This window comes from Bos indicus, chromosome 25 (assembly GCF_029378745.1).
Source record: "Bos indicus isolate NIAB-ARS_2022 breed Sahiwal x Tharparkar chromosome 25, NIAB-ARS_B.indTharparkar_mat_pri_1.0, whole genome shotgun sequence".
Classification (NCBI taxonomy): domain Eukaryota; kingdom Metazoa; phylum Chordata; class Mammalia; order Artiodactyla; family Bovidae; genus Bos; species Bos indicus.
The window spans coordinates 27,483,761-27,510,882 of NC_091784.1; the positions used below are offsets into that span (position 1 = coordinate 27,483,761).

General features: G+C 52.0%; 2 protein-coding genes and 1 long non-coding RNA gene across 8 annotated transcripts; 1 reads left to right on the forward strand and 2 right to left on the reverse strand.

Annotated features, from left to right (window-relative positions):
• Positions 1 to 1,177: 1,177 nt before the first annotated feature.
• MAZ (MYC associated zinc finger protein) lies at positions 1,178 to 6,676 on the reverse strand. Of its 6 annotated transcripts, XM_070779908.1 has the most exons (7): positions 6,526 to 6,676; positions 5,816 to 5,902; positions 4,876 to 5,732; positions 4,408 to 4,471; positions 3,960 to 4,131; positions 2,933 to 3,157; positions 2,500 to 2,643 (listed from the first exon to the last, which is right to left on the reverse strand). In XM_070779908.1, the coding sequence occupies exons 1-6, from the start codon at positions 6,559 to 6,561 to the stop codon at positions 2,955 to 2,957; spliced, it is 1,419 nt and encodes a 472-aa protein (XP_070636009.1). In that variant the 5' UTR covers positions 6,562 to 6,676; the 3' UTR covers positions 2,500 to 2,643; positions 2,933 to 2,954. The 6 variants fall into 6 exon arrangements, with proteins under 6 accessions (XP_070636008.1, XP_070636010.1, XP_070636007.1 ...); XM_070779907.1 differs by lacking the exons at positions 2,933 to 3,157; positions 6,526 to 6,676 and adding an exon at positions 1,178 to 1,193 and having other exon boundaries at positions 2,475 to 2,643; positions 5,816 to 6,343; XM_070779909.1 differs by lacking the exon at positions 2,933 to 3,157 and having other exon boundaries at positions 1,534 to 2,643; positions 6,526 to 6,675.
• A 651-nt stretch (positions 6,677 to 7,327) lies between these two features.
• Positions 7,328 to 22,185, reverse strand: KIF22 (kinesin family member 22). Its single transcript, XM_019988310.2, has 14 exons — positions 22,071 to 22,185; positions 15,692 to 15,887; positions 14,260 to 14,387; positions 14,015 to 14,169; positions 13,413 to 13,622; positions 13,092 to 13,322; positions 12,802 to 12,955; positions 12,541 to 12,676; positions 10,424 to 10,592; positions 9,113 to 9,281; positions 8,666 to 8,733; positions 7,705 to 7,914; positions 7,558 to 7,617; positions 7,328 to 7,470 (listed from the first exon to the last, which is right to left on the reverse strand). The coding sequence occupies exons 1-14, from the start codon at positions 22,183 to 22,185 to the stop codon at positions 7,423 to 7,425; spliced, it is 2,049 nt and encodes a 682-aa protein (XP_019843869.2). The 3' UTR covers positions 7,328 to 7,422.
• LOC139179728 (uncharacterized) lies at positions 14,384 to 25,485 on the forward strand. Its single transcript, XR_011564063.1, has 2 exons — positions 14,384 to 15,629; positions 21,830 to 25,485. It is a non-coding gene; the product is annotated as an uncharacterized lncRNA (long non-coding RNA).
• The last annotated feature ends 1,637 nt before the right edge of the window (positions 25,486 to 27,122 follow it).

The following is a 27,122-nucleotide window of genomic DNA, read 5'->3' on the forward strand; positions in this document are numbered from 1 at the left end:
CTTCCTGCCTGGGCGCCCAGCCGGTGCGATTTTCGTGCTGCGCTTTTGGGGCGTAGACGCCCGCGCCCCTCCCTCGGGGACCTGGGCATCTCCACTGAGCCCCTTCCCAGCCCCTCTCCCAGGGATTCCCTCGCCCCCGGGGGACCGGCGCCGTCTCCTCCCATTGGCGTGGCGCGCCCAGCACCACCCGTCAGTCCATCAGGCGCCCGCATTCCGGTACAGCCTTCCCGGCGTCCGCTGTCTGTCCGTCCACTCCTACCCGCAGCTTCAGTCAGTCCATTCCCGTCTCACCTCGACGCCGGCCTCCAGACTGCTCCGGCTACTGCCGCCGCCGCCGCCACCGCCGCGGTTGCAGCCGCCGCAGCCCGGGAGGGAGCAAGTCAGCGAGGGAGGAAGGGAGGCGGCGGGTCTCCCCTCCCCTCGGCTCATCCCCTCCTCTCAGGTCCCCTCCCCTACGCTTCGCTGCCGCGCACCGCCCCCGCCCCTTGCACGGCTCCCGCCCCTCCCGGCCAGCCGGAGGGAGCCACGCGTGCCAGGCCCCGCGTTACCTGGGCAACCAGCCGGGGGACCACTCGCGCGGCTCCCTAGCCCTTCCCCCGCGCGCCTCCTGGGGGTGCCCCCTTCCCAGGCCCCGGGCCCCTCCCGCCAACGGTCACCGGGGGTCCTGGCAGAGGCAGGGGGTCAGGGGAAGCGGAGAGGGGCCTCCGAGGAGACTGGACCAGTGAGACAGGCAGGACCAGGTGGAGGCACCCCTGCCAGCAGGAAGGGAAGGGAGATGAGGCCAAACTTGGGAGAGGCTGCAGAGGATGATCAGGGTGGAGTTTCCAGAAGGGAGCCTGCAGAACGACAAGTCCCTCTACCGCCAAGGAAGCAGCAGCAGCAGAAATGGGTAATGGAAGGCTCAAGAAAAGGGTCCCTGGAAGGGTCAGAGCAGTGACTGGGAAGGGAATTCCAAGGGGCAGGATGGAGGGTGCAAGAGCAGTCTGGAACAACAGGAGGCTGGGTAAGAGCAGGGTGGACCACACCAAGAATGAAGAGGATGAGTGGGGAGAAGTGCAGTTTTTATTCTCCACGTCTTTGTTACCAGTCCTAGGGCTGAGTTGCCCAGTCTTTCCACAGCTACATCATCCATCACCTCTCAGGGCCTTAAGAGTGCAGGTATTGGGCTGGGGTGTGAGCAGCAGGCAGTGGGTCTGGACCGAAGGGGAAAAGCAGCATTTATGTCCAGCAACTGTTTGGGTTTCTGACCCAGGCCTCTTCAAACCTCCAGGGGCTATTCTGGGCCTGGGTGGATTGAGTATTCCCCAGAGACTCCGGAGTCCTGGAACTTGCTCCCCCGCAGCCTAGGAGCCTCAGCCCCACCCTGAATCTGGACTGCCTCGGCTGGTGCTGCCTCTGGGGAAGGAGCCGGAGCCCCAGAGCTGCACAGGGCTGAGCAAGGCTGCAACTGACTGACCAACTGCAGGCCTAAGAACTCCCTTGGGGGTGGGAACAGGGGGTTTGGTGAGAGCAATTCATTCATTGAGTCTGAGACAGGTTTTTATTTAAAATTTATTGTAATGGGGTCCGCGCAAAAGGAGGGGGTGAAGGGTGGGGAACATGCAGGGGACACCGGAACACGATGACATGGCCAGGGCCACAGCTTCTGTCGTGGGGGAGAGGGATGAAAAGAAAAGGCCAGGGCTGGAGCTGGGGTGGAAGAGGGAAGGGGGAGACACTGTGGCTGCATTCCCCCCACCCCCAGGAAGCACCTCTAGTCCCTGGATACCTCCATTTACCCTGGCCCCTAGGATTCCATCTCTTGTCCTGCCTCTGGCCCTAGTGGCTCCTTCTTTTGCTCCCCTTGACTTGTTTTCCCCTGACAGATTCTTAAGCAGGATGATGTTCAGGGCCTGACCCCAAACAACCCCACCTGATGAAGGTACAACCTTTGCTTTCTGCCCCTTCTCAGATCTCACCTTTCCCCATCTCTGGGACAGAATCTTTGATTTCCCTCCTTCCTCTCCTCCCTCCCCCTGGAAAAAAAAAAAAAAAAGCACCAACTCCCCAGGGAGGGGCAGCAGACAATAGGGGCAGGGGCACCGGAAGGAGGAGAGCAAGGACCATCGAGGGAGAAGGCTCACAATCCCTGGAAGGGCAGGGCAGGGGGTCACAGAGAGGAGAGGGGGTGAGGGCAGTGGCCACTCCTGTCCTCTGCTCCCCCCTGCCCACTGTCCAGGGGACTTCAACACAACCAAGGGAACAGGTGTGTGTGGGGTCAGGTCTCATAGGGAGGAGAGAGGAGCAGGAGAAACAAATCGTTAAAACCTAGCGAATTCCCCTAAGAAAACATTTCTTCCTCCTTTCCTTCTGGAGGCTCCTTGGTTGGTGGGGGAAGTAGTGAGGAGTTGGTGGGAAAAGAGAGGGGAAGAGGAGATGGTACCGAGGGACTTTCCTCCATTCTCCCCTCTCCCCCCCACCAACTTGGAGCTCACCAGGGCTGGGAGGGAAGTGGCTGAGAGCTCACAGGCACCCCCTCGGCCCCAGAGAGGGAGCCCACGCCTGTGGGTGGGGCTGCCACTGCTGCTGCTGCCGCTGCCGCTGCCGCTGCCGCCGCCGCCATTGGACAGACCTCACCTGCCATTGGACAGACCTCACCTGTACCTGCAGGATGAGAACCACCAGGAGATCACAGCGCGATCTGAATGGCAAGAGCCTTGCCCCTTGCCCCAGGTGCCCTCCCCTGGGACACAGCCGTTGCTCACTCCCTGTTAAGATTTCGGCCTGCATCCTTACCTCATTCTGCTGAAAGGCCCTCCCTGGTCCCAGAAGTCTCCCTAACTTGGGGATAGCTGGGCATCCCTGGCCTTCCTAATATCCCCTATTGGGTCCTGTGAGCCCCCTCGTCCCACGCACCCCATCCCACCCCCCCCAGCCATGCCCCACGCCTTGCCTGGTGGGTGCGGGGGTCCCCCTCAGCAGGTGGGCTGTGGCTGGGGGGCATCTCCCGGGACAGGGGGGGCGGCCCCCCCCAGATGGGTCTGCATGTGGCCGGCCAGCTGGGCAGGGGTCTTGCAGTGCACGCTGCACAGCTTGCACAGGATGCGGTCAGCCCGCGGGGCCTGGAGCCCATGGTCCTTCACCGCGTGGATGCGCAGGTATGCTGCCGTGGTGAAGCCTATTAGGGGGGTGGATGGGGATGGGGGGTGGGGGTCAGCCAGGTGGAGACCCCAGAGACGGGGTTGTTCTCCTAGGCTGGGGACGCCCTCCTCAGATGGCCCTGTCCTCCTCCCACCACATCCTTGGTAGCCTGGGGCCAACTACTCTGCTGGGGCTGGGGGCGGGGAACAGCCCCCCGAGTATGGGAACTGGGTGAATGGTGTTGGCTTCTGGGCCTTGGTGTCCCCAGAGTCCATTCTCTGTGGCTGGGGGATCTCTCCCGGGGTGACAGGACACTGATTCCTAGCCACTTGAAGAGTTGACCCTCAGCAGAGACGGCTGTGTCCCCTCCCTCCAGTGCCCCATACAGTCTCAGCCCAGTTACTCAGTGGAGTGAATTTGTTTAAAAGCAGCTCCCTCTGCTACTGAGACAGGGCGAGTACTTTGTAAATCTCTGCCAACGTACTCCACTTGCCCCAGGAGCTGAAGACAAGAACTTGTGGCTGCACAGCTGAAACCTTGCCTGCCAACCCGTGGGAACTGGCTCTCTTGACCACTCCTTCCTCAAAGCAGTCGTGCCCCCTCCCATCTCCCCACACACACCCAGGAGTTGACTCTTTCTGGTAGATCATCTCCTCCAGCAATGACATCTTAGAACTTAGTGATGTTCAGTCGTCCCAACGTTCCTTCATGTGCTTTCTAAAGGGCTCTAGATGCCACGAGCTCTTGGCTACAGCACCTTTAACCCACATCTGTGGAAGGGCCTCTGGTTTTGTCCCCACCCTCTGTCCCTGGCCCTCCCGGCATCTCTCAGCATGTACCTTTGTTGCAGAGCTCACAGACATGGTGAGGGCCCTGGCTGTGCACCTTCATGTGGTCCGAAATATAAGCCGAGCTCAACATCTTGCCACACACATGACATGGCACCTTCTCCTCGTGTCGTACTGTGTGGGCCCGCAGACGATCCTTCGTAGCAAAAGCTGCCTCACATTTCTGGGGAGGGGGGAGGGGCGTGGGGGGTGTCAGGAGAGTTAAAGCTTCGGGGAGTGGGGCGAGGGGGGCAAGAGGTTAAAGGAATCAGAGCCTTGGGGGTCTTTGATCTGTAGGAAATGGGAGTGAGATGATGAGGCCTTGAAGAAGGGATGAGAAAATGGAGTGAAAAAGCAAAAAAGAAGAGAGAGAAAAAGGGGCTCTGAGAGGCTGAACTCAGACAACTACAATGAGGATCAAAATCATGAAAATCAGGACAGGAGGAGGCGGGCTTCCTACCTCACATTTGAAGGGCCGTTCTGTTGAGTGCACTTGTCTGACGTGACTGTTGAGGTGATCCGGCCTGGGGACACGTTGGGTTTGGGGTTAGGGCCCTGGGGTGTGGATGGGTCCCCGAGTCTGCCTAACTCGGCCCATCAAGCATTTGCAAGGGTCCCTGCATTTTCTCCCAAGCCCAGGGATTCAGAGTCCAGGTCAGGCAGGAAATCCCTCCTCTCGCTCTAGGCGGCCTCGGCCTCCTCCCACTCGAAGCACTCCTACAACCGAAGGACCCACCTCCTTTTGCTAAGGACCACCCCCTGCTCCCTGGTAACCGGGAGAGGCTTGCCTCCCTCCTCCCTGGGAGTGGCTCCCCGGCCCCATCCTCAGAAAGCTCCCTCCCTCCCCGCCAGCCGAGGCCAGGCCACCTCCACCGCCGGCCTTCCCGCCCTCCCCACCCGCCCAGGGGGCGGCCGAGGCCGTGCACACCGGGAGAAGCTCTTGCCACAGTGGGAGCAGTTGTAGGGCTTGTGCACAGCGCCGTCATGTGAGCGCACGTGGTAGCTCATGCGGTCCTTGCGCTTGAAGCGCTGCTGGCACACCGGGCACTGGTAGGGCTTCTCGTCCGAGTGCGACAGCTTGTGTCGGTTCAGGTGGTACACATCGCGGAAGGCCTTGCCGCACATCTCGCAGGCGTGGTTCTTCCGGATGCGCTTTCCCGAGGCGGTCGTGGTCACCACGCCACCGGCGGCCACTGCGGCCGCTCCGCCGCCGGCGCCCGCCTCTCCCCCTCCCCCGCCGGCTCCGCTCAGTTGGGGCACGCTCAAGAGGCTTAGGGGCACCATGGTGGGCATCTTCATAGCACCCGAGGGGACCCGGCCGGCTTTGGCTCCGGTGTGGATGGCCTCGTGCCTTCGGAGGTTGTAGCCGTTCTTGAACTCCTTGGCGCACAGGGCGCAGATGTAGGGCCCCTTGCTCTTTGTCTTCTTCTCCAAGGCAGATGCGACCGGGGCCACGGCGACCGTCGAGGTTGGGGCAACGACGGCGGTGGCCGCGGCTGCGGCGATGGTGGCGGCAGAGACAGGGGGCGCGGCCTCGGCGGCGGGCGCCGACACCGGCGGGGGCGGCGGAGGAGGCGCCGGGGGCTGCTTCAGAGCCGCTGTGTCCACAGTGGAGGCGGCGGCTGGGGCCGGGGGCGCAGCAGCAACGGCGGCGGCGGCAGCGGCAGCGGCGGCGGCAGCCGCGGCCGCGGCGGACTCCTGGGCGGCGGCGAGGACCGGGAGCAAGTCCACCTGGAGGGGCTCGGCCGCCGGGGCCTGGGGCGTGGGTGGGGGCGCCGGCGCGGCCTGCGAAGACAAGGCGCCGTGTGGGCCGCGGCCGCGGGTCGGCGCCCTCCCGGCCCGGCCCGCCACGGCCGGCCCCTACTCACCTGGAATGGACTCTGGGCGCAGCCCTGGGAGGCAAAGAAGCGGGACTGGAGCTCAGCCCCGACCTGCAGGGGGTTCTGGGCGTGACCCTGAGGTGGCGGGAAGGAGTTCATGAGGCCGCCCACCCCCCGGGAGTCCAGGCCCAGCACGGGGAAGGGGGGGGCCAGCAGCGTGCAAGGGAACACGGGGAACATGGCCTCGGCCACGGCGGGGCCCCCGGGGCTCAGCGGGGGCCGGGGGCGCGGGCCGCACGGGGCCCGGGCTCGGGGCGCCGCCCCCGGCCGGCCGGGCTGGGCCGCGCCGAACGCATGGCCCGCGGGCCGCCCCGCCGCCCGCGCACCCCGGCCGGCGGGAGGGAGGGAAGGAGGGCGCCTGGCGGGCCGCGGAGCGCGGCGGCGACGGCGGCGGCGACGCCCCCTGGGTGGGGGCGGGAGGCCCCGCGGGGCCGGGGGCCGGGGGCGGGGGCCCGGGCGGCGGCGGCGGCGGCGGCGGTTGGAGCCTGGCGGGGCGGGGTGGGGGGAGCGAGGGAGCAGCCTCGGCCCCCGCCGCGCGCGCGCCCAGCCGGCGCCTCGGGGAGGGCGGGGGAGGGCGCGAGGGAGGGAGGGGGACAGCTGCGCGCGCACCGGGCGCGCGGAGGGGGGGTGGGACGGGAGGGAGGGCGGGCGGGAGGGGGTGTGGGAAGGGGGGGTGGGGCGGGGGAGGGGGTTGTTACCTGGAAGATGAAGCTGCTCCAGTTGCCGGGATCCATGGCGGAGGGAGGGAGGGAGGTGGCTCGCGCTCACCCTGGGGCGGGAGGAGGAGGAGGCGGCCGTGGGGGAGGGGGAACCCGGGGAGGAGGCGCGCGGGGCGGGCGGGAGGGGGGAAGGAGGAGGAGGGTGGGGGGAGCGGAGCACACTGCGCGCGGGGAGGGAGGGCGGGCGGGGGGCGCGAGGACACACAAGAGGCTGGAGCGGGCGCGAGCGCGAGCGCGCGCTAGGCCCGCGGGAGGGGGGAGGTACAAGAGGGACTCTGGCGGGAGGAGGGACAGGGGAGCCACCCAGCAGCCGGAGTCGCCCCAAGCGCGAGACCCCTGAGACGGCCGCTGATTGGCTGACGATGGCGCAGGTGGTGGGCGCGCGGGAGACGGGGCGGCTTCTCTCTCCCCCCCCTCAAAGATTCCACCCCCCGCTTCCCTCCGCCAGCGGCCGTTATTCCGCGCGCACGCGCACAAACTCGCTGCCGCTGTCGAGCGGGAGAATAGGGGAGCGCGCGCCGGGTTACGGATGGGGCGGGGCTAAGCTCTAAGCGCGCGCCCGGTTAACGGTCGTCGTCCGAGGACTTTCGCGGGAGCTTTTTGTTTCTTCTCGGCCACCGTCCCGTCCCCCTCCCACTCCAGCGGTTTATTTACAATCCTGCGCTGCTTCGTGTTTTCCCAAAGATGGCGCCCAAAGAAGTTTACCGGCTGAGCTTGTGGCCCATCCCAAGGGCAATTATACCCCGGCCCCGCCCCCGTAGTCCCAAGAATCAGGCTGAAGCAATGGAGTGAAAACTGTATTTACAAGACAAGCAGTTACACAAGGACTTAAAAAAAAAAAAACAACGGGGGGATGCAAAGGAGGGGAGCCGGCAGTCAGGAGGGGCCACAGCCTTGGCCCGCGGCAAGACCCAGGATGTTTGCCTGCAACACAGAAAGGAAGGGGAGAGCAGGTTTAGAGCCGGCAGGGCACAAGCCAGGGGAACAAGGGGGCCCGAGCCGCGAGCTCACCTTCAGGAACGACTCCATCTGTTTCCCTGATATACCCTCCACGCGTTCCAGGTCCTCAACCTGGCAGGACAACAGCGATGGGGAAGGGTCTAGGCCAGGTTTCCCCCACCCAACTCCATTCCAGGACTGTCCTCCCTGGGCCATTACCTGGCTGAAGGGGCCATGGAGCTCCCTCCAGCCCACGATGAGCTGAGCCTTCTTTTGGCCAATGCGCTGCAGGCTGCGAAGATCACGGGCTGAGCCTTCGTTCAGCAGATCTAATATTTTTTGGCGACCATGGGCCAGTAGCTCTGGGCTGATCTGCAGCTCCCAGCCGTCCTCAGCCTTCTCTGGCTGTGATGCATCCAGGGACTCCAGCTATTGAGGCAGGAGGTGAGTGACAGAAACAGCAGAGTTTGCTGTTCGGCCCGTGGCAGTGAACCGCTCTGGACTCCTCTGCCAAGGATAGGAGTCTTAACAGCAGCTACCCGCCCGCCCTCCCCGGCCTCTATTTCCCTCCTGTCCAGTGTCTGTCCGACACCCCTCCCTCTTGTCACTCTGGCGTGATTCCCAATTTATCTGATCTGTGAAAGAGTAGAATAGAGTTGTGATGATCAAATGAGATAATGAATGTAAAACACACAGTAAGCTCTTAAATCTGGTCCGTCATTTCTGAAAAGGAAAGAGTAAGTTCTTTCATCTTCAGGAAGCCACATAAGACAAAGTACTCAACAAATGACTCTCAACTGATGTCATCTCAGTTTAAAAACTGAGGTGAGTCTTTCAGTGTTATTTCTTGACTGTTTAGTTGTCTGCCTAAGTGGGCTCTGTAGTTTGTAGAGGGCAGGACCCAGGCTACACACTGTGCCAAGCAGCTGATAGAGTGCAAGCCATGGGAAGAAAAAAAAATAACAGGTGATGGATAGCCATCCTGCTAGGTACATTCATAGTACCACATTTCATCCTAAATGCGCTGTAAGGCATTCTGAGGGTGAGCAACATGGAGGGGTTGTAAATAGCTGATAAGTGTTTGGAGAGGCCACGTAACTCTGTGGCCAGTCCTCTTCCCACTAGAGGTCTCTGCCTCTCCTGGGCTCTAGGTGTAGCCTAAGCCTGCAGCTGCTCTCACCTTTCTCTTCCGGCCTTTCTTCTTCAGGATATGGATCTTCGCATTTGGGGATGCTGCCTGCTCCTGAACTGAAAGTAAGAATCATGAGCTGGAGTCAGAGCAGAGGCCACTTTTCAGCCCCCCGGTAGCCATTTGGTCTTCCATTACTGATTCCTCAGTTCCCCTCCACCCCAAATTAACCTTCTCTTTTGTTTCCATTGGATCTTTCTCATACTTGTACATGAAGGTAATCTCAGTTGGTCTTTCATGATAATCAGTCATGCACTGGTCAGTCTACCCCACTGTACTCAATGAGAGCAGTACACCCAGCTCTTATTTCATATCCACTTTCCCCCTTTCCATCATGGTGGGAGGACATGAGTGACATAAGGACAGCTGCTCCAAATACCACCTTCCTTCCAAGGTCTCGGTTATCTGGGCCCTTCTGGCCCCTACAGCCAAACTTACTCAGTTGTAGAGGCATTACCACTGCCTTTTTGAGGGGCTTAGCCACTGTGACTGTACGGCGAGCAAGGGGTCGGAGCATTGTGGTAGAGTAGTTCTCTTTCTCCTTGGGATCAGCAGCCTCCTGGGCCAGCACTTTGGCTTCTAGTTCTTTTTGCTTCATCTTAAGCCTCTGTTAGAAAGGATCAGGGAGAGAGATGATCCAGAACCAACTTTAAGGCAGTGGGTTAGCAAAGTGAGTGTGCAGGGCTCCAAGGCCTTAGAAGAGCAGAGTGAGCACCAACAAGATAAAGTACCAGGACAATTGGAGCCCAGGGTATTAAGGGCTTTCTAATGATCAGGGAAATAGATGGGGAAACAGTGCAAACAGTGTCAGACTATTTTTGGGGGCTCCCAAATCATTGCAGATGGTGATTGCAGCCATGAAATTAAAAGACACTTACTCCTTGGAAGGAAAGTTATGATCAACCTAGACAGCATATTAAAAAGCAGAGATATTACTTGGCGAACAAGGGTGCGTCTATTCAAGGCTATGGTTTTTCCAGTGGTCATGTATGGATGTGAGAGTTGGACTGTGAAGAAAGCTGAGCGCGGAAGAACTTGATGCTTTTGAACTGTGGTACTGGAGAAGACTCTTGAGAGTCCCTTGGACTGCAAGGAGATCCATCCAGTCCATCCTAAAGGAGACCAGTCCTGGGTGTTCATTGGAAGGACTGATGCTGAGGCTGAAATTCCAATATAGCCACCTCATGCGAAGAGCTGACTCATTGGAAAAGACCCTGATGCTGGGAGGGATTGGGGGCAGGAGGAGAAGGGAACGACAAAGGATGAGATGGCTGGATGGCATCACCGACTTGATGCAGAAGAGTTTGGGTGAACTCCAGGAGTTGGTGATGGACAGGGAGGCCTGGCGTGCTGCGATTCATGGAGTTGCAAAGAGCTGGACACGACTGAGCGACTGAACTGAATGATCAGGGCTGCCCAGAGGTGGAAGGAGCTTCTTTGTGAAATACTGAAGGGAAAGGCTATTCAAGCGGAGAGTCCTGACTTAATTTGATCCGGGTTTTAGCAAATGGCAATGTCCTACACTTGTACCTGGAATTTTTTTCTCTTGCCCCCTCACATAGGATCTCAATTATTTTTCAAAGTTCAGCCATATTAAGGACATTCAAGCAGAAGCTAGAGAACTGAGGGATTCCAGTGTTGGGTGAAAACTGGATGCTGGTCCAGCCTTTCCGGTCCTTCCCTATCTGAAGATCCTCTGACTGCTTCTCAAGGTCAGCAGGAATCCCAGCCCCAACCTTCAACACTTACCTCAATTTCCAAATCCTTCTCTTCCACCGTCTTCATGAGCACCATCCGCTCTCGCTTTGGGGTGCTCAGCAGAGGGGTCCCCTGGCTCCCCTGGGAGCCCAGCAGACGGTCCAAGCTTAGAAGGCGCTCAAGCATTGCCGGATCCATGCTGCTTAGCTTCTGTAGAGGGCTGAGCACACAAAGAGGTTACTCCCCACTTACCTCTTCTCTCATCATCCTCTCCAGCAGCAGGATTCCCCTCATCCTGCCTTAACTTGGTGTTTCTATGGTTCCAGAACCCTACTATTAACTTGCTGGCAACCCTGTACAAGTTATCCAGACACCCTGGGTGCAGTGTCTTCTTCAGGTGAATGGGGATCAATCACTACTTGTTCAGGTAAACCTCTCAAGGAGGCCAGGAGATCAAATGAGAAGAAGCATTTCATGACCACTGAATGGCAGGTATTCATGGGATCTAAGACATCCCCCTGCCCTGAGGCACTCACTGTCGAACAGTAAGAGAGCATAAGGTGACTGCAAGGGCCATCAGTGTGCCTGTTCATTTGGAGGAGCAGTTGGTGCAAGATTCACAGAGGAAGTCATCTTAAGCAGGGCTCTGAAAACCCCTGAAGACCTCAAATGCCAAGCCTTTCTCCTGTGGGCAGTAGGAAAAGCCTATTCAAATGGAGACCTGACTTAATCTGAACATGGTAACATTTGTTTCTTCTGTCTGGAATTTCCCCCTCAATGACAATTGAGATCAATGACAATCTGATCTCAATTGTCATTCAAAGTCAGTTTGATGCTACCTTTCTGGTGATGCCAGCTTGGCTGTGTATCTTCTTTCCTACACTATGAACTAGCTTCTCAAGGATAGAAACTGCCCTGTTCTTTAGATACAAGGGCCTCGGAGAGCAGGATTAGAAAGTACAGGTGAATACAGAAGTCATTTCTTCTTTCCTGGCTGTAGCAGAACAAAATGATCCTCCTTATCGTGCTCTGTACTGTCGACCTTTCGTCATATACAACGTTCCTGTCTTGCTTCCTCTACTGAAATGTGAGCCCGCTGAGGTCAGGGTGTGTTTAGGTCTGATGTGTCCCTATCTGGCAGAGACCTTGCTTGTTCACGTGTTTTACAGATGCGCATGTGTGTATGTTTCTCTTGAGTCTGTACACATAGGAGAGGGGACTGCTGACAACAGTTTAAGAAGGACAAGATCGAGAGATGGGGTTCCGAGTGAACACAAGTACCCAAGCGCTTTTTGCCATCCTTTCTAAAATAGTGAGTTGGTCAAAAAGTTCCGGTTTTTCTGTAAGATGCTATGAAAAAACCTGAATGAATCTTTTGGCCAACCTGATACAACTGTCCCCTGGGGCAGAATGTGCACTAATCCTTGGCCTCCTCAGGTCACCTCTGTTCAGTTGTCTTAGGACTTAAGAGAGTTGAGAAGCTTTATTGGAGCTAGGGGTAGAAAAAGGACAAAGATCAAGATGCAAGTGGTTCATTGGAAGGCTAGGTGGCCAGACACAGAAAGCCAAGACCACTGAACAGGGGTGACTTGAACATGAGTGCATACTGGGCCATGAGGTGGGGCTATCAGAACAGGAAAGGAGGTCACACACCTCCCTGGTTTAGAGAGGCCTTGTATGGATTGAGGGTAGAAGCAGGGCAAAGTTAGGACAGCAGCTGACCCCATGGAAAGTTACAGAAAGGCTGGACCCTGGACACACAGACTGAGTCTCAATGAGACATCTTTCTTTTTATCTCCTTTGCTCTGCTTTATTCTTGGGACCTGAAAGACCTGATCCTCATTACTTCTTGAATCAGAAGCGAAAGTGCTCATCCTTGAAACACTGGTGCCAAAATGTGAGATTTTGCTGACTGCCTAAATGAGTTGGAAAATAGAAAAGGGGGATGGGGGTGGCGGCTAGGAGCTCAAGGAGCCTCCTTATGACCCGATAGCAGCATCAAGGCTGGAGATTGCAATGAATTCAGTAGAGTAGGATTTTGGCTGAATCCAGTGGAAGAACAAGTTCACAACTCAAGGATCCAACAGACTAAATCCACAGCCACTCTGCACCCAACCCGGACGCAACAGGAAAGGGAATATGCCCAAGACCCCTCCCTCTCTGCTCACCTGAGTTTCTGGGAGGCAGAGGCTGGAGCTATTGGGAGTTCGGGACTCTCAGTTTCCTCTTCCTCAGGGCCTCGGGCTCTCTTTGCCTCTGATGGGCCTAGCAGTTCTTTCTGAGACAATTTAACAGGTGCCAAGACTAGGGGAAGATGGCAGGGTGGGGAAAGAGGGGGTGTCAATTTCTGTGCTGATCCTTGGTGGATTCAGCAAACTCCCCAGGTATCCAGCCTTGGCCTGTCCACTCCAGTCCACCCCAGTCCTCACCAGGAAGCTGCAGGCTCTCATTGGTAAAAGGCCGGTTGATCACCTCCTTGGACCTGGCTGCAAAGTTGAGTGCAGAGACTGTGTCCAGATAGAAGCGTCTCTCAGGGGCAATGTTGGCAATGAGGATGCTGTGAGCTGAGCCACCCAGAGAGTCCTGAGAGACGGCGACAGGGCAGGGTGGGTAGGTCAGTAGCCTCACCTTCCCCCTCCCTGACCACTGCTCCCCGATACCCCGGCAGGCCTGAGAACCCCCTTCTCCAGCCCCTTTTACCCGAGATGGGAGGCCTGACCTGCAACAAGCGAGTGAGCTTGCTGTCCCGGTAGGGCACCCGAGGGAGGCCCTGGTTCAAGGCATCCACCACCTTGCCTAATACAAACAGGGAGGTGTTGATGGCTCCACTCTCCTTCAGCCTCAGGCCCTTGTTGCCTGTGCGCCGGTTGTCCTCTGAGCCAGCCAAGTCAATCAAGTAGAGTTTCCCTTCCCGCTGGCGAAATGGGGCCAGGCGTTCTCGCTGATCCACCTGGGGGCAAGAGCAAGGGCCCCCATTTAGTTCAAATTCCGGGGGCTCTGCAGGTCCTCACCCCTGTCGGGGGTGGAGGAGGAGTCTCACCTTAACCAGGAGCACAGCATGACTGCGGGAAGAGCGCTGGTTGAGCCGGGTGGCTCCCACAGTCCGATTTCGACTGGCTGGCAGGAAGTGCCGCTCAAAATCAGCAAAGCTAGTGATGGGCTTCTGCGTGAGGCCCGGAATCAGGATATTTCCTCGGCAGTCTTCTCGGATCACCAGGTCTCCCGATGAAGGTTCCAAGAGGTCTAATACCTATGTGAGCAGTGAGGGGTAGGGCCAATTCTCCACTTACAGGCTGCCTACTTCCTGCCTGTGGTTCTCATTTTCTTTGCTGGATTCTCAGAGTTGTGCCATCTGCTACCCCAACCTCTGTCTTTCCAGGTGTCCTTGCTAGATCAAAGCTTCATGTTCCAGAACCGGGTCTGATTTTTACCTTTTGTTTCTTCCCTCACCAGTCAGAAAGGGCCCTTGAGGACTTCCCGGTGGTCCAGTGGCTAAGACTCCACACTCCCAGTGCAGGGGGCCTGGGTTCGATCCCTGGTCAGGGAACTAGATCCCACATGGCAACTAAAGATCCCACATGTGCCGCACCTAAGACCCTGAGCAGCCAAATGAATATTTAAAAATGGGGCCAGGGGGCTCACCTTTTCCTGGTAGATCTCTAAGTAGGACATAGTGACAGAGAGGGCCCACGGCCGGCCCTCAGCACCCTCCTCCCTCGTGAGCTGCAGGAGGTCCATGAGAGCTCGAGGAATCACCCCAGGCTGTTCTGGGCTGCCCAGCATCGTATGCGTCTTCCCTGGGGAAAGAGTGGAGAGAGCTGTGAGATTTTCTTCCCCATTCCCGAGTCCCTTCTGGCCCAGGGCTGCTCTGTATCTGGCCTCCTCACCTGCCCCTGTGGGCCCATAGGCGAGCACACTGGCATTCTGCCCTTCCAGCAAGTGCCTCAGGATGGGCTGCACCGATCCTGCATAGATGTCCTGCTGAGAGCTCCTCTCCCCGTAGAAAGCATCAAACCTGAGGGCAGGAAGAAAGGCGGGACTCAGTGGTGGGTTCCATTCTCACCCAGGTCTAGAGGATAAAACTGGTCTCACATTTAAGGGTCTCTATTCTTCTTGCACAAAGATCTAAGAAAGTGCCCACTGAACACCCATTCTGTCCCAGTCTCTGTATTGCTGTAGAAACACAGAGAGAAATAATTTGGTATTCCTGCTCTTAGGAGTTCTGCAGTCTGGTAGCAGAGATACCCACACTTTGCTGCGACTCAGGAAACAAAGATGAGAATGCACTAGAAGGAGTAACATTCTGCCTGGGGAAGGAGGATTTTTGCCAGAGAGAGAAGAGAAAGATACTCTAAGTGTCAAAAATAGCACACAAGACGTGGTATAAAAGGGCCAGGCTTCCCAATCCTTTTTCACATCAAAGAATTTATAGCAAGTGGCATCTGTACACCACCATGGAGTAAAGACTAGATGAGACTTGACACACCTGAGGCTTAGTCACTGTCCTCTGATGGAGAAGCTTTGGTTGAGGCAGGGATTAGCACAGATATAAGTGGAGGGTAGCATGTGCTGGGGGAAATGAGGCTGGAAAGAAACTGAAGCCGAGTTGTCAAGGGCCTAGAACAAGGTTGGCAAACTTTTTCCATAAGAAGCCAGATAGTAGATATTTGGGGCTCTGTGGACTACATGGTTCCTTTCACAACTGCTCACCCGTCACTGTAGTCAGGCAGAAAGCAGCCGCAGATAGTATGTAAATAAATGAGCATGACTATATTCCAGTAAAGCCTTATTTACACAAAGTCTGCTGACAGATTTCACCTGCAGATCTTAGTTTCCCATCCTCTAGCCTAGAATGACAGGCCGAGGAGCCTGAACTTTAAATCTCCCAAGGAATTTTAAAATAGCTGTGAGCTCTATCCCCCAAACGTGGGTGGTCTTATCTGACACCACCCAGCCGCAGCCTGGGTTGGCCAGCTGGTCTATGTTTCCCCAATCCTTCCCACCCCTCCCCAGAGGGCCGAGCTGGACTCCCTAGCTCGCCTTCGCTGCTCCTTCCCCACTTTGGGCCTGCTTCCCTCCAAGACTGTGAACAGCAACGTGTGTCTGACTCAGCCTCTAGCCCTCCCTACACTCTCCTAGAGAGGCCCTATCACAGTGGGCACCCGTGAATATTACCTGCAACGAAGGTGTGGCAAACAAAGCTGCACGAAGGAAGGAAGAAGGATCCTCAGGAGGAGGTCTGAGAAATCGCTTCTGGGTAAGTGATAGTGTGAGCAGGCCTAGGAGAGAGATCGGGAGGGAGTGTGGCCTGAACCTTACTGGTATTTGAGAGTCTCCTGGTGGTTCCTCCAGTTGGCAATCTCCAGAGAACAGCTGTCCAGGCCCCGCACACAGGGGGTGTCGTTTTCTCCAGCTGTCCCATCCACAAAGGGCCGCAGTCTCACAGCTACCCTCACTCGAGCTGGAGGTGGGCGCCGGCCAGCGCCCACCTTGCTTAGCCGACAGCGACCGGCTCCTAGAAGATCATTTTTAGGTGTGAAGTATGGTGGCAGCTTTGGTGAGAGATAAAAGTAGGAGTGGGCTTCCCAAGTGGCACTAGTCGTAAAGAACCCACCTGCCAATGTGGGAGATGTAAGAGACACAGCTTCGAACCCTAGGTTGGGAAGATCCCCTGGAGAAGGGCATGGCAACCCACTCCAATATTCTTGCCTGGGAAATCCGATGGACAGAGGAGCCTGGCGGGCTACAGTCCATAAGGTTGCAAAGAGTGTGACACAACTGAGCACACACGAATACACAAGGGTAGGAATCTTGGAGGTGGAGGTAATTGAGCTGACCCCTGAAGAATGAGTAGGGTCACTGCCAAGCATGTGCAAAACGTATGGAGGGGTGAAAGCACGGCCCCCGTGCAGAACCGCTAAGGCAGGACTGTGTGTGTCCTGTAGGTGAGTCAAGCACAGAAAGGCAGGATGGAAGAGAAAGATGAATCAAATACACGGTCTCAGGCAGGGTGCAGTGGGGGGCTGAAGGAGAGAGATTATCTATGGCTGGAACCATAAACCAGATCGTGTACCTAGCAAACATTCACATTTATGAAGCACTGGCTAAGTGCTGCTGCTGCTGCTGCTAAGTCCCTTCAGTCGTGTCCGACTAAGTGCTAGCACACTTTAACTTCCATGGTGTCCCTGAAAGCTAGCTTCTGTCAGTCCTATTTACCTGTGAAGATGCTCACAGAGGTGCAGCCGTTCTCCAAGCACCTCGGTGTCTTAGGCCTGGAGCCCTGTGGCTATAACTGTATCTTGAACCATAACCTACATTGTGTCTTCTTTGCTATTCAGAGGAATAAACAGGGCCTAAAGGCTGAGTAAAACCCCAACATCTTAGTAGACTAAGAGACTCCCCCCGCCCACCCAGAACCTTGACAACAGAGGCAGGGAAGGAAGCCTGAAGACTGTGTCCCAGAGATCCCCCTGGGAGGGTCAGGGGACCACGGCTCATTTCAGGGGATGCTCTTTGAACCCTGGCCGTGCTGGGTGTGTCTGCGAGGTTGGCCTCTGTTCCTATCTTCAGTAAGTAGGTATAAGTGGGTGTAAATTGTGATGTGTATACAAATAACCTAAAGGATCTAAAGATTCTGCATTTCTAGCAACTTCTAGGTAATGCTTATGCTGCAGTGGGACATTGAATTGTCAAGGTGTGGCAGACCAGGACCTCACGGGATTTTTCTAGGATTAAGGAAGTGGACATTTGCCCCATCTAAAAACCAGTCACTGAACTCCCTGAGCTTTCCGTGCCTCTATTCTTGCCTGGAGTTTCTTATATATATAAGTTTGTACATACATACATATGTCCCCCTGCACAAACTGTTAAGTATGGTTTTCTCTCTGTGGAGGGTCATGTGGGTTTATTTTCTATGTTACCCAGTTCTGTAATGCTGTAACATCTGTAGTAAAAAATAACAGGACTTCCCTGGTGATCCAGTGGTTAAGTGCTTCCATTACAGAAGCTGTGAGTTCAATCCCGGGTCAGGGAACTAAGATCCTGCATGCCAAGCAGTGTGGTCAAAAAATTAAAAAAAAAACAAAAAAAAAACACGACACTGTGGACAACTTTGGAAAGGATAAAGTTAAGAGGCAGCCTCCAGTCCCACAGCTTGCAAAGGCACTAACATGCAGTGCTTCTCTGTGTTAAGTTTTCTGTTTAGTTTGCTTCTCATAATTAAATCTAAGTCATCTGGGAGTGGCGGGGGGGGGGGTAGTTATTTTTATCATCAAAAAAACACAAGATACAACTGGAAAAAAAAAAAAAAGGGCTTTTCTTTCTGTGAGCTGAAAAAATCTATGAGGTAGGTATTTCTGTATTTCAGATACTATACTATAGCTGATAGCTAACAACAGAATTCAAATCTAGATTCCACCTCCAAAAATCTGCTTTTAATGAGGATGTCGTATTGCCTCCCTGTCACATACCAATTGGGAAAGTTCTTGGTAGCTCTGACTCTCCATTTTTGCTGGCGGTGGCAGCTGGTTGCTGGGACCCACGGACCTCATATTAAGGTAGCAGGCTGGTATCTGTGGCCAACATAGAAGCAGCAGGACAGGCTACCCCAGGAAGAATCTTTTATGTAAGTAAGGTATACCCACAACAGACGGCCTGTTCCAAACACTAGGCCTCCGTTCCTTCATCTGACAAATGAAGCTAGCAACCCCATTTCTCACTTTAAAGTTTACGAAGCACTTGGGCATCGAGTTTTCATTTGACCCTCATGGCAGTCCTGAAAGTCAGAAGGAAGTAGAAACATGCAGATGAGAAAACTAAGACTGCAAAGAGGTCAATGACTTCTCAAAACTCTGTGCAGGAACTTCCCCTGGCCTGTCTTTCCCAGGTTTTTTTCAGTGACAGCAGGGATAGTAGATACAGAAGCACTCAAAGAAGCTCAGTGAGCAGTACAAGGGGAAGGGGAAGTCTGTGGTGATGCAGAAAGAGTATAGACTCTGGCTAGACAGAGCTGGATTTCAATTCCAGCTCTAACACTTATCAGCTTGTGACCTTGGGCAAGTGACTTAACACCCATGAGCCCCAGTTTTCTTGTCTATAAAATAGGGCGAGGAGGGCCTTGGAAGAATCTTAATGAGGATTAAAAGAAGTAACATGTAAAATGTCAACACAGTAACTAGTACATAGTAAGTAGGTTGGTAACAATTCTAGTTAAGATGGCCTAGGTTCAAATCCTAGCTCTGCCACTTAACAACTAACTAAATAACCTGGGGAAATGATTTTCCATCCCTATGCCTCAATTTCCACAACCTGTCAAAATGGGGATAAATAAAAATACTTGTTGGGTTCTTATGGCAGTAAATAAGGTCATTCACATAAAAGTGCTTAGAACAGCAATAGCATTGGTGTGTGTGTATATGCTCAGTTATATTCTTTATGACCCCACGGACTGTATGTAGCCTGCTAGGCTCCTCTGTCCATGGAATTTTCCAGGCAAGAATACTGAGTGGGTTGCCATTTCTTAGTCCAGCGGATCCTCCCGACCCAGGGATCAAACCCGTGTCTCTTGTGTCTCCTGCCAACTGGCAGGCGGATTCTTTACCTCTGCGCCACCTGGGAAGCACAACAGCACTGGTACTTGATAAAAACCCAGTAAGCATCTTGTTATATATTCATCCATTTTCCAAATGAGGAAATGGCAGCATAGAGAGGTTAGCTAGCTTGCCCATAGTCAATAGCTAGCTAGTGACAGAGCTTCAGATGAAGGTCTAACTCTAAAGTGCATTATGTGATTCCTGGGCCTTCTTAGACCCTACATCCCCATGGGCCTCAGAGTCAGAGACAAGTTCCTCTACTAGCTGTGTGACCTTGGGAAGGCTTCTTTCTTAACCTCTTCAAACCGCAGTTTCTTTTTTTAAAAATAACAGTATCTACCTCATAAGATTGTGAGGAGCCAGAGAAATAACGTACATACAATGTTTTAACACAGTGCCAGCATAAGCACTCAGCAGATGTCAGCTATTGTAATTAACACATTTCTCTTGCTACTCCCTTCAAGGCAGCAACTCACTCCTGCCCTCATCATTCACAGGGTCACCAGTGACCTCTTTACTGCTAGAGCCCACAGCCGGGTTCAGTCCCCATCCTGTTTGACTTCCCTGCAGTATTCAACACCCCAGATCCACTTTCCTTTGGAAAATACACTTTTCCCTTAGTTTTCCTGCCACCCACCAGCTGTCTAGTCACTCCTTAGTTTCTTCCAGTCTTAGATGTTTTCCCTTAGCTCCTTCTATCCTCTTTCTAGATCAGGGTTGCTCAATTCCTGCACTATTGATATTGTGGGCTGGATAATTCTTTGGGGATGGGGCTCCCCTATGCATTGTAGGAAGTTTAGCACATACCCCACCACCATGACCACTGCAACAACCAATAACGTCTCCAGATATCACAAGTGTCCCCATGGAGAACACAATTGCCCCCAGTTGAGAACACCATTACTGACTGACTAATTTCACAGGCATGTCACCTGTGCTCCTGACTTCAATTACCATCTCAAGGCTAATGACGCCTAATTGACACCTCCACACCAGAGTGCTCTCTGCTGCCCTGACACCTCCTCTCACATGGTATTTCAAACTCCACTGTCTTAAACTGAATCCTTCCCCATCCCTCTGCAACCCCATCTTCCCTCTACGCTCTCTAACATAAATAAATGGAACCAACCCCAAAGATCGGAGAGGCTTTCTTAACTCCATCTTCTCTCTCATTTCTCACACCAGTTCTTCATTAACATATGTTAATTCTACGTTTTTAAAATAAGTCCTCTTCTTTCCTGCTGTGCAGTCTTTGCCAAGGTTGTCTTCATTTCAACAGCCTCCCAACTGGTCTCCTTGCCTCCAGTCTCATTCCCTTCCAATCATTCTCCCTCTACTTCCTCCCTAGCTTCTCCATCACACTCTCCTGTAGCTGTGCATTTGTCTGTCTTTTTCATCTAACTGTGAATTCAGTGAAAACAAGTCTTACTTGGCTTGCCTTTATATTCCCAACATCCAGCACAGAATAGGCTCTCGGGGGTATTTGCTGAACAAAGTAAGATCTGTCAAATGAATACCATAAACTGTGGCCACTGCCATTCTTCCTCCAAAGCTCAGAGTCCAGGGGAAGTTGGAAGGAGGCACACTCACACAACTGCCAATGGTAGAAGAGTCTATTTCACCATAAAAGCCACTTTGAAAAAAATAATATATTTTTTTAAAAAGTCAGTTTGAGGTTGGGCGAAGTTAGCACTTCTAATTATTTCTAATTTCCCCCTCCTCCCATGATTCCCAAGCTTCATTCAACTTAACTCTTCTTTTATTGATTAGGAAATTGAGCCAAAGAGAGCATCTTTGGCCTCTCTTTACAACATAAGAAATAGATCAATTGGTGGTCTTTTCCATCCAACAAAGCCTAGCAAACTTCTATCCAACCTTTGAAACCCCCCTCAAATATCACTTCCTTAATGAAGTCTTCCTAGAATACCCAAGAGTTTACTTCAGATTCTGTGTTCCCTATAGTAGTTTATACATACCTCTCATTGCTTTTCACTATGTTATAGATTTTTATGACTACTGATACAGACTAAAGCTCCTCTAAAGAAGGGACAATATTCACTGAAGCATTTTTGTGATATCTACAATGTACCAGACACAGTGGATCTTGGAAGGCTGAGGGGAGGTTGTGCTCAGATGGCAGGAATATCATGTGCTTGAGCAAAATGGTTAAGAGCAGAGACTCTAGAATCAGATTTGCTGAGTACGAATTCAGACTCCACTATTTACTGGTTGTGTTAACTTTGAGCAAGCTTTTTAACCTATCTATGGTTCTTTGGTTTCTTCATCTGTAAAACAGGAACAATAGTAAACTACCTCATACCAGCACGTAGAGATTAAATGATTATCACCATAACGTACTTACAACTGTGCCTCACTCCTATCAAGGGCTCAACATGTGCTTGACATCCTATTAAATAGCTTTGTTTCCAAACAGGGCCCGACAAACAGTAAGGTCTCAGATAAATTCTATGGTGCCCATTATAATCACTGACCAGAATTCAGTGTACACAAAGACAGAAGAGCAAGATTCTGAATGTCCTAGTAACCTTTCCAACAGTTCTGACTTGCAGGGCTACTAGAAAAAGAAACAGTCCCTACTTCCCTTTTCTGTGATAACAGCACATCTTATGCTGTCAACTCACACTCTGCTGCAGCCCGTCTGAACCTCTTACCTCTCTCAGGGATCTCCCTGAACCCAAACAACACGTCATACAGGAACTATTACCCCAACCAAACGTGTATCTAGATCCCTTTTGTCCCTATGGTTAGAGAATAAAGTTAGCTACTTTTCGCTCGCTTACTCCTGTAATCTTCTGAGATGGGTCACTGTCCCCATTTTATTAACAAAGAAAACTGACGTTCACAGGGAAAAGTGAGCTGGGGTCAAAACTGCGCCGGAACTAGGTCTCAACCCGGGTCTACAGACGGACAGCGAGAGCAGGAAGCAGAACTGCGACTCCCACCCACACTCCCAGCTTTCTCCTCCCCGCCCCCGCGCCATACCGCGGTCTCCGGAACAACTCACCGAGCCCACACTGGACTCCGACCCATCGCCCCGCAAGACTCCAGGCTACAGCAGCCGCCCTGCCCGAGTAGGGCTAACTTACCCGAGATCGCCGCCGCCATCTCGCGTCGCCTCCGCGCCGGGAGCCCCGCGTCCATCCCACTCCCCCACTGGGCCCGCCTCTCTATTCGAATTTCCCGCTGCCCCGCCCTCTCCATTGGTTTTCACCAATCACGGCTACTCGTCGCCGGAAGCTCATGTATTTGCCTACCACTATCCCGCCCTCTAGAGCTGGCCTCCCGGTCTTTCAAGAAAGTTTCCCCTGGAGGAGAGCGCATGCGCGTACGTCGGCTACTTAGCCGTTGACGTCGGGCCGGCGCTCCCGTGCAAACTCCGCCGCCCTAGGCTTTCGCGACAGTGGCCGTCTGGACCACTAGTGAACGCTGCGGCGTCCTGGGCTCCGAATACCTTCTGGTTTCCAGGGGTAGGTTTGCGTTAAGTGTAGCCTTTTCGCTTCATTTTCCCCCTCAAATAGCTACGAATTGTGGTATGAATTGAGCAAAGGGTGATCGAAGGCATTTAATTGATTTATTGAAAAATTTCTCTGAACTGAATAAAGCTTTCGCTATTTTAGTGGCAGAATAAAAACACGTTACAGGAATAAAGATGTTGCACGGAAAGGGAATTATTCTAAACGACTGGCAGTGATCTCCAGCTTTACAGGTTCTTGCCTCAGAAGTTGTTTCTCGCCTTTGTGGGGCTGGAATCTTTTTGTTTATTTGGGCACTTTGCCGTCAGGGCCAGTCAGCGGTGTAGTCACTGATTTAGGTCAGGACCACGCTGGCTAGATTGTGGATAAATCACGTTGCACTCACTTCTTGCTGAGCCCAAAGCCACTCTGAGGTGTAGAGGCCAGGTGACCTATGTCCTTTTACGTCCTATGTCTGAGCCTAGGAGACCAACTCGGAGGTTCTTTATTTTGTAACTCAGCATGTCCCTGGTCTGTCTAGGCCTGGTTCGTCTCTTACTCAGTGACTTAAATCTTGGTCAGCTTCACCCTTGCTCCCATGTCCTGTGGATCTAGTCTGTTAAATAGTTCCCTAGCCCTTGTGGAAGCTTAACCATCTTTGAGTTCCTGGTAGGGCCCTGGTTTAGACATTATGTCCAACATATCAGAAAACAAATACAACACCAGTGATTCTCAATTTTTTTGGCCTTGGAATGCCTTTGAATTCTTAAAAATTAAGGCTCCAAAGATCTTCTGTTTATATGGGGGGGAAATACCAATAACCTCAGATATGCAGATGACACCACCCTTATGGCAGAAAGTGAAGAGGAACCAAAAAGCCTCTTGATGAAAGTGAAAGTGGAGAGTGAAAAAGTTGGCTTAAAGCTCAACATTCAGGAAACGAAGATCATGGCATCTGGTCCCATCACTTCATGGGAAATAGATGGGGAAACAGTGGAAACAGTGTCAGACTTTATTTTGGGGGGCTCCAAAAGCACTGCAGATGGTGACTGCAGCCATGAAATTAAAAGACGCTTATTCCTTGGAAGGAAAGTTATGACCAACCTAGATAGCATATTGAAAAGCAGAGACATTACTTTGCCAACAAAGGTCCGTCTAGTCAAGGCTATGGTTTTTCCAGTGGTCATGTATAGATGTGAGAGTTGGCCTGTGAAGAAAGCTGAGTGCCAAAGAATTGATGCTTTTGAACTGTGGTGTTGGAGAAGACTCTTGAGAGTCCCTTGGACTGCAAGGAGATCCAACCAGTCCATTCTGAAGGAGATCAGCCCTGGGATTTCTTTGGAAGGAATGATGCTAAAGCTGAAACTCCAGTCCTTTGGCCACCTCATGCGAAGAGTTGACTCATTGGAAAAGACTCTGATGCTGGGAGGGATTGGGGGCAAGAGGAGAAGGGGACGACAGAGGATGAGATGGCTGGATGGCATCACTGACTCGATGGACATGAGTCTGAGTGAGCTCCGGGAGTTGGTGATGGACAGGGAGGCCTGGCGTGCTGTGATTCATGGGGTCGCAAAGAGTCGGACATGACTGAGCTACTGAACTGAACTGAACCGATATATCCATATTTACTGGGTTAGAAATGAATTCAAATTTGAAACATGTATTAATACACTTTAAAAAACTACAGAAACAAATCCATAGAGACAGAAAGTTGATTAGCGATTGGCAGGGGATGGTAAGGAATTGATGAACTGGAACTGTTGCTAATAGATTGAAATTTCTTTCAGGGGTGATGGAAATGTTCTGAAATTAGACAGTGGTGATAGTTGCACAACACAGTGAATGTACTAAAAACCACCAAAATGTACACTTAGAAATGATAAATTTTATGTTATATGAATTATGTCTCCATTTAAAAATTGCCCAAAATTGCAATAATAAACTTTTTACATATAACATAGATAACATTTTAGTTTTTAAAATGACAATTTTCCAAAGCAAAAAAGAAGAGTGACATTGTTTTACCTTTTTACAAACCTAATGTCTGGTTTGAACTTCCCAGGTAATCCAGTGATAAAGAATCCACCTGCCACTGCAGAAGACTCAGGAGCCTCTAGTTCTATCTCTGGGTAGGAAAGATCCCCTGGAGTAGGAAATGGCAACCTTCTCCAGTATTGTTGGCTAGTAAATCCCATGGATTCTGGTCAGTTACAGTCCATGGGGTTGCAAACAGTTGGACACAACTGAGCTTGCACACACAATGTCTGCTTTAAGATGAAATAGCAGGATTCTTACATGTGTTTCTGTAGTCAGTCTGTTGTAATATCACACATTATATAACCTCTTGAAAACTCAGCAATATACTCAAGAAAGAATTTAAGTAAAAAGTTAAATGGTATCTCAGTTTTTTAATGAAAATAGTTTTGACCTTGCAGACCCCTAACTGTCTCAGGAATCTCAAGAACTATTAGATGATTGGCATTTTGGTCTTCCCTGCACTTTACAGAGGACTATTTGGGCTTCCCTAGTGGTGCAGACAGTAAAGAATCTGCCTGCAATGCAGGAGACTTGGGTTGATCTCTGGGTTGGGAAGATCCCAAAGATCCCCTGGAGAAGAGAATGACTACCCACTCCAGTATTCTTGCTTGGAGAATTTCATGGACAGAGGAACTTGAAGGGCTACAGTCCATGGGGGTCACAAAGAGTCAGACACGACTGAGCAATTAACACTTCCATTCAGGTTTTCACATCTGTTGTCAGTCCCCAGATATATGGTAAGATACCTGCCAGAAATAGTGAAAAGAGCATAGCTCAGGGAGTCAGGACTTCTAAAATAAAAAAATAGCTTAGGTACAGGGCTTTGTTGCCAGGCACCTGGGGTCAAGATATTTAACCTCTTTGTGCCTTAATTTCCTTATCTCTTGAAAGGGAATGATGGTTGGATCTACTTCCTAGGGATCTGCGTCTGCCTGGTGGCAATTCCAATTGTTAAACACCTGATATTCCAAGAGAAACAATTAAAAAAAAAAAAAAAAAAAACCTTCCAAACTAGATCCTTAAGTAGCCAAGAAGAGCAAAGTTGGATATAAGAGCTGACACCAGGGTCTTTCCTGGTGGTCCGGTGGCTAAGGCTCTGTGCTCCCACTGCAGGGAGCCCAGGTTCAATCCCTGGTCGGGGAACTAGATCCTACATGCCACAGCTAAGAGTTCGAATGCTGCAAATAAAGATCCTGCCTGCCTCAACAAAGATCGAAGATCTTACGTACTACAACTAAGAGCTGACACAGCCAAATAAATAAAGAAAATAAACATTAAAAAAAACTCAATGAGTCCAAAAGCTATTTAGTTTTTCTTTTGTACTCCGCATCTCAGAGAATATCTTTCTTCCCAGATGTCCAAGCTACTGATGTGGTAGTTCTAAATTCTCTTTCACTCACCCTCTTGCATTTACTTATCAATTCTTCTGAGCCTATCTTCCCCCTCAAATCTCTCAAATTCTTCCCTTTCCTCTCTTTCTCATGTTATTGCCTTTGTACAGACATTATCATTTCTGATCTAGAACTAGTCTCTTAACTGTTTTATCTCATCCTGCTTTATCTTTCTTCCATTTCCCCAATTTACACCAGAAAAATGATGTACAGCTTATCAATCCAATGGGCAAAATTTGATTCGGTGCCATCCCATAGCCCATAAAGTTTAAATAGTTCAGTATTATGTTCATGGTTCCTGCCTTTCTGTGAGGCTTCTTCTTTTGCCCAATTGTGCTTTGCATTTTGCCTGTACTGAATCACTGAACCATTTTGCCTGTATCGAATCATGCCAATCATCCCACATGACACAGGGGTGCAGTCAAAAAGTGGGATGAATTTTATGTGATTTATATATCAATAAAAATATAGTTGTATAATATTCCATTCCATGGACTTGAGAGAAATATCTTCATATTTCTACATAATCTAGACTTAGTACTGTTCCTCCACAGACACACACACACACACACACACACACACACACACACACACAGACTTCCCTGACCTCCCAGAGAAAATTAACCCTCCTTTTGGCTCTCTTAGCATATTATGAAAATCACCTTTGTTATGCCACCAAACCAACAGTTTTAACTAGAGGAAAAGAACCAGATCTTCAGTACTCTTTGTATTCCTACCCTTTAGCAGGGACTATTTGGTAAATGTGTGATTAGCTTAATTCAGCACTCTTAAAACTCAAGTTTTTAAGTAAGGGGACATTTTCCTTAATCTGCCAAAACCTAATAAGGACTAGATAAAAGCCAGGAATCCCTCCCCTTAATTCCCTTCTGCCATGGCTGCCCCATTGGTGCCAGTCCCCTAACTGGGTGAAAAAAAAAAAAAAAGAGGCTTTCCTAAAGTTGACCAAATATCTGATCTGTCAAAAGGCTGTCAGATTCAGCCATAAGAAGGACTAAAGTATTGATATATGCTGTAACATGGGTGAAACTTGAAAATACTATGTTAAATGGCAGAAAGTAGACATAAAAGGCCATGTTGTTGTATAATTTGATCTGTGTGGAAGGTCTGGAATAAGCAAACCTATAGAGACAGAAAAGAGGGTTACTAGGGGCTGGGGGAGAGGAGAATGGAGAGTGACTGCTTCATGGGGACGGGGTTTATTTTTGAGGTGGTGAAACTATTCTGGGATTAGAGAGTG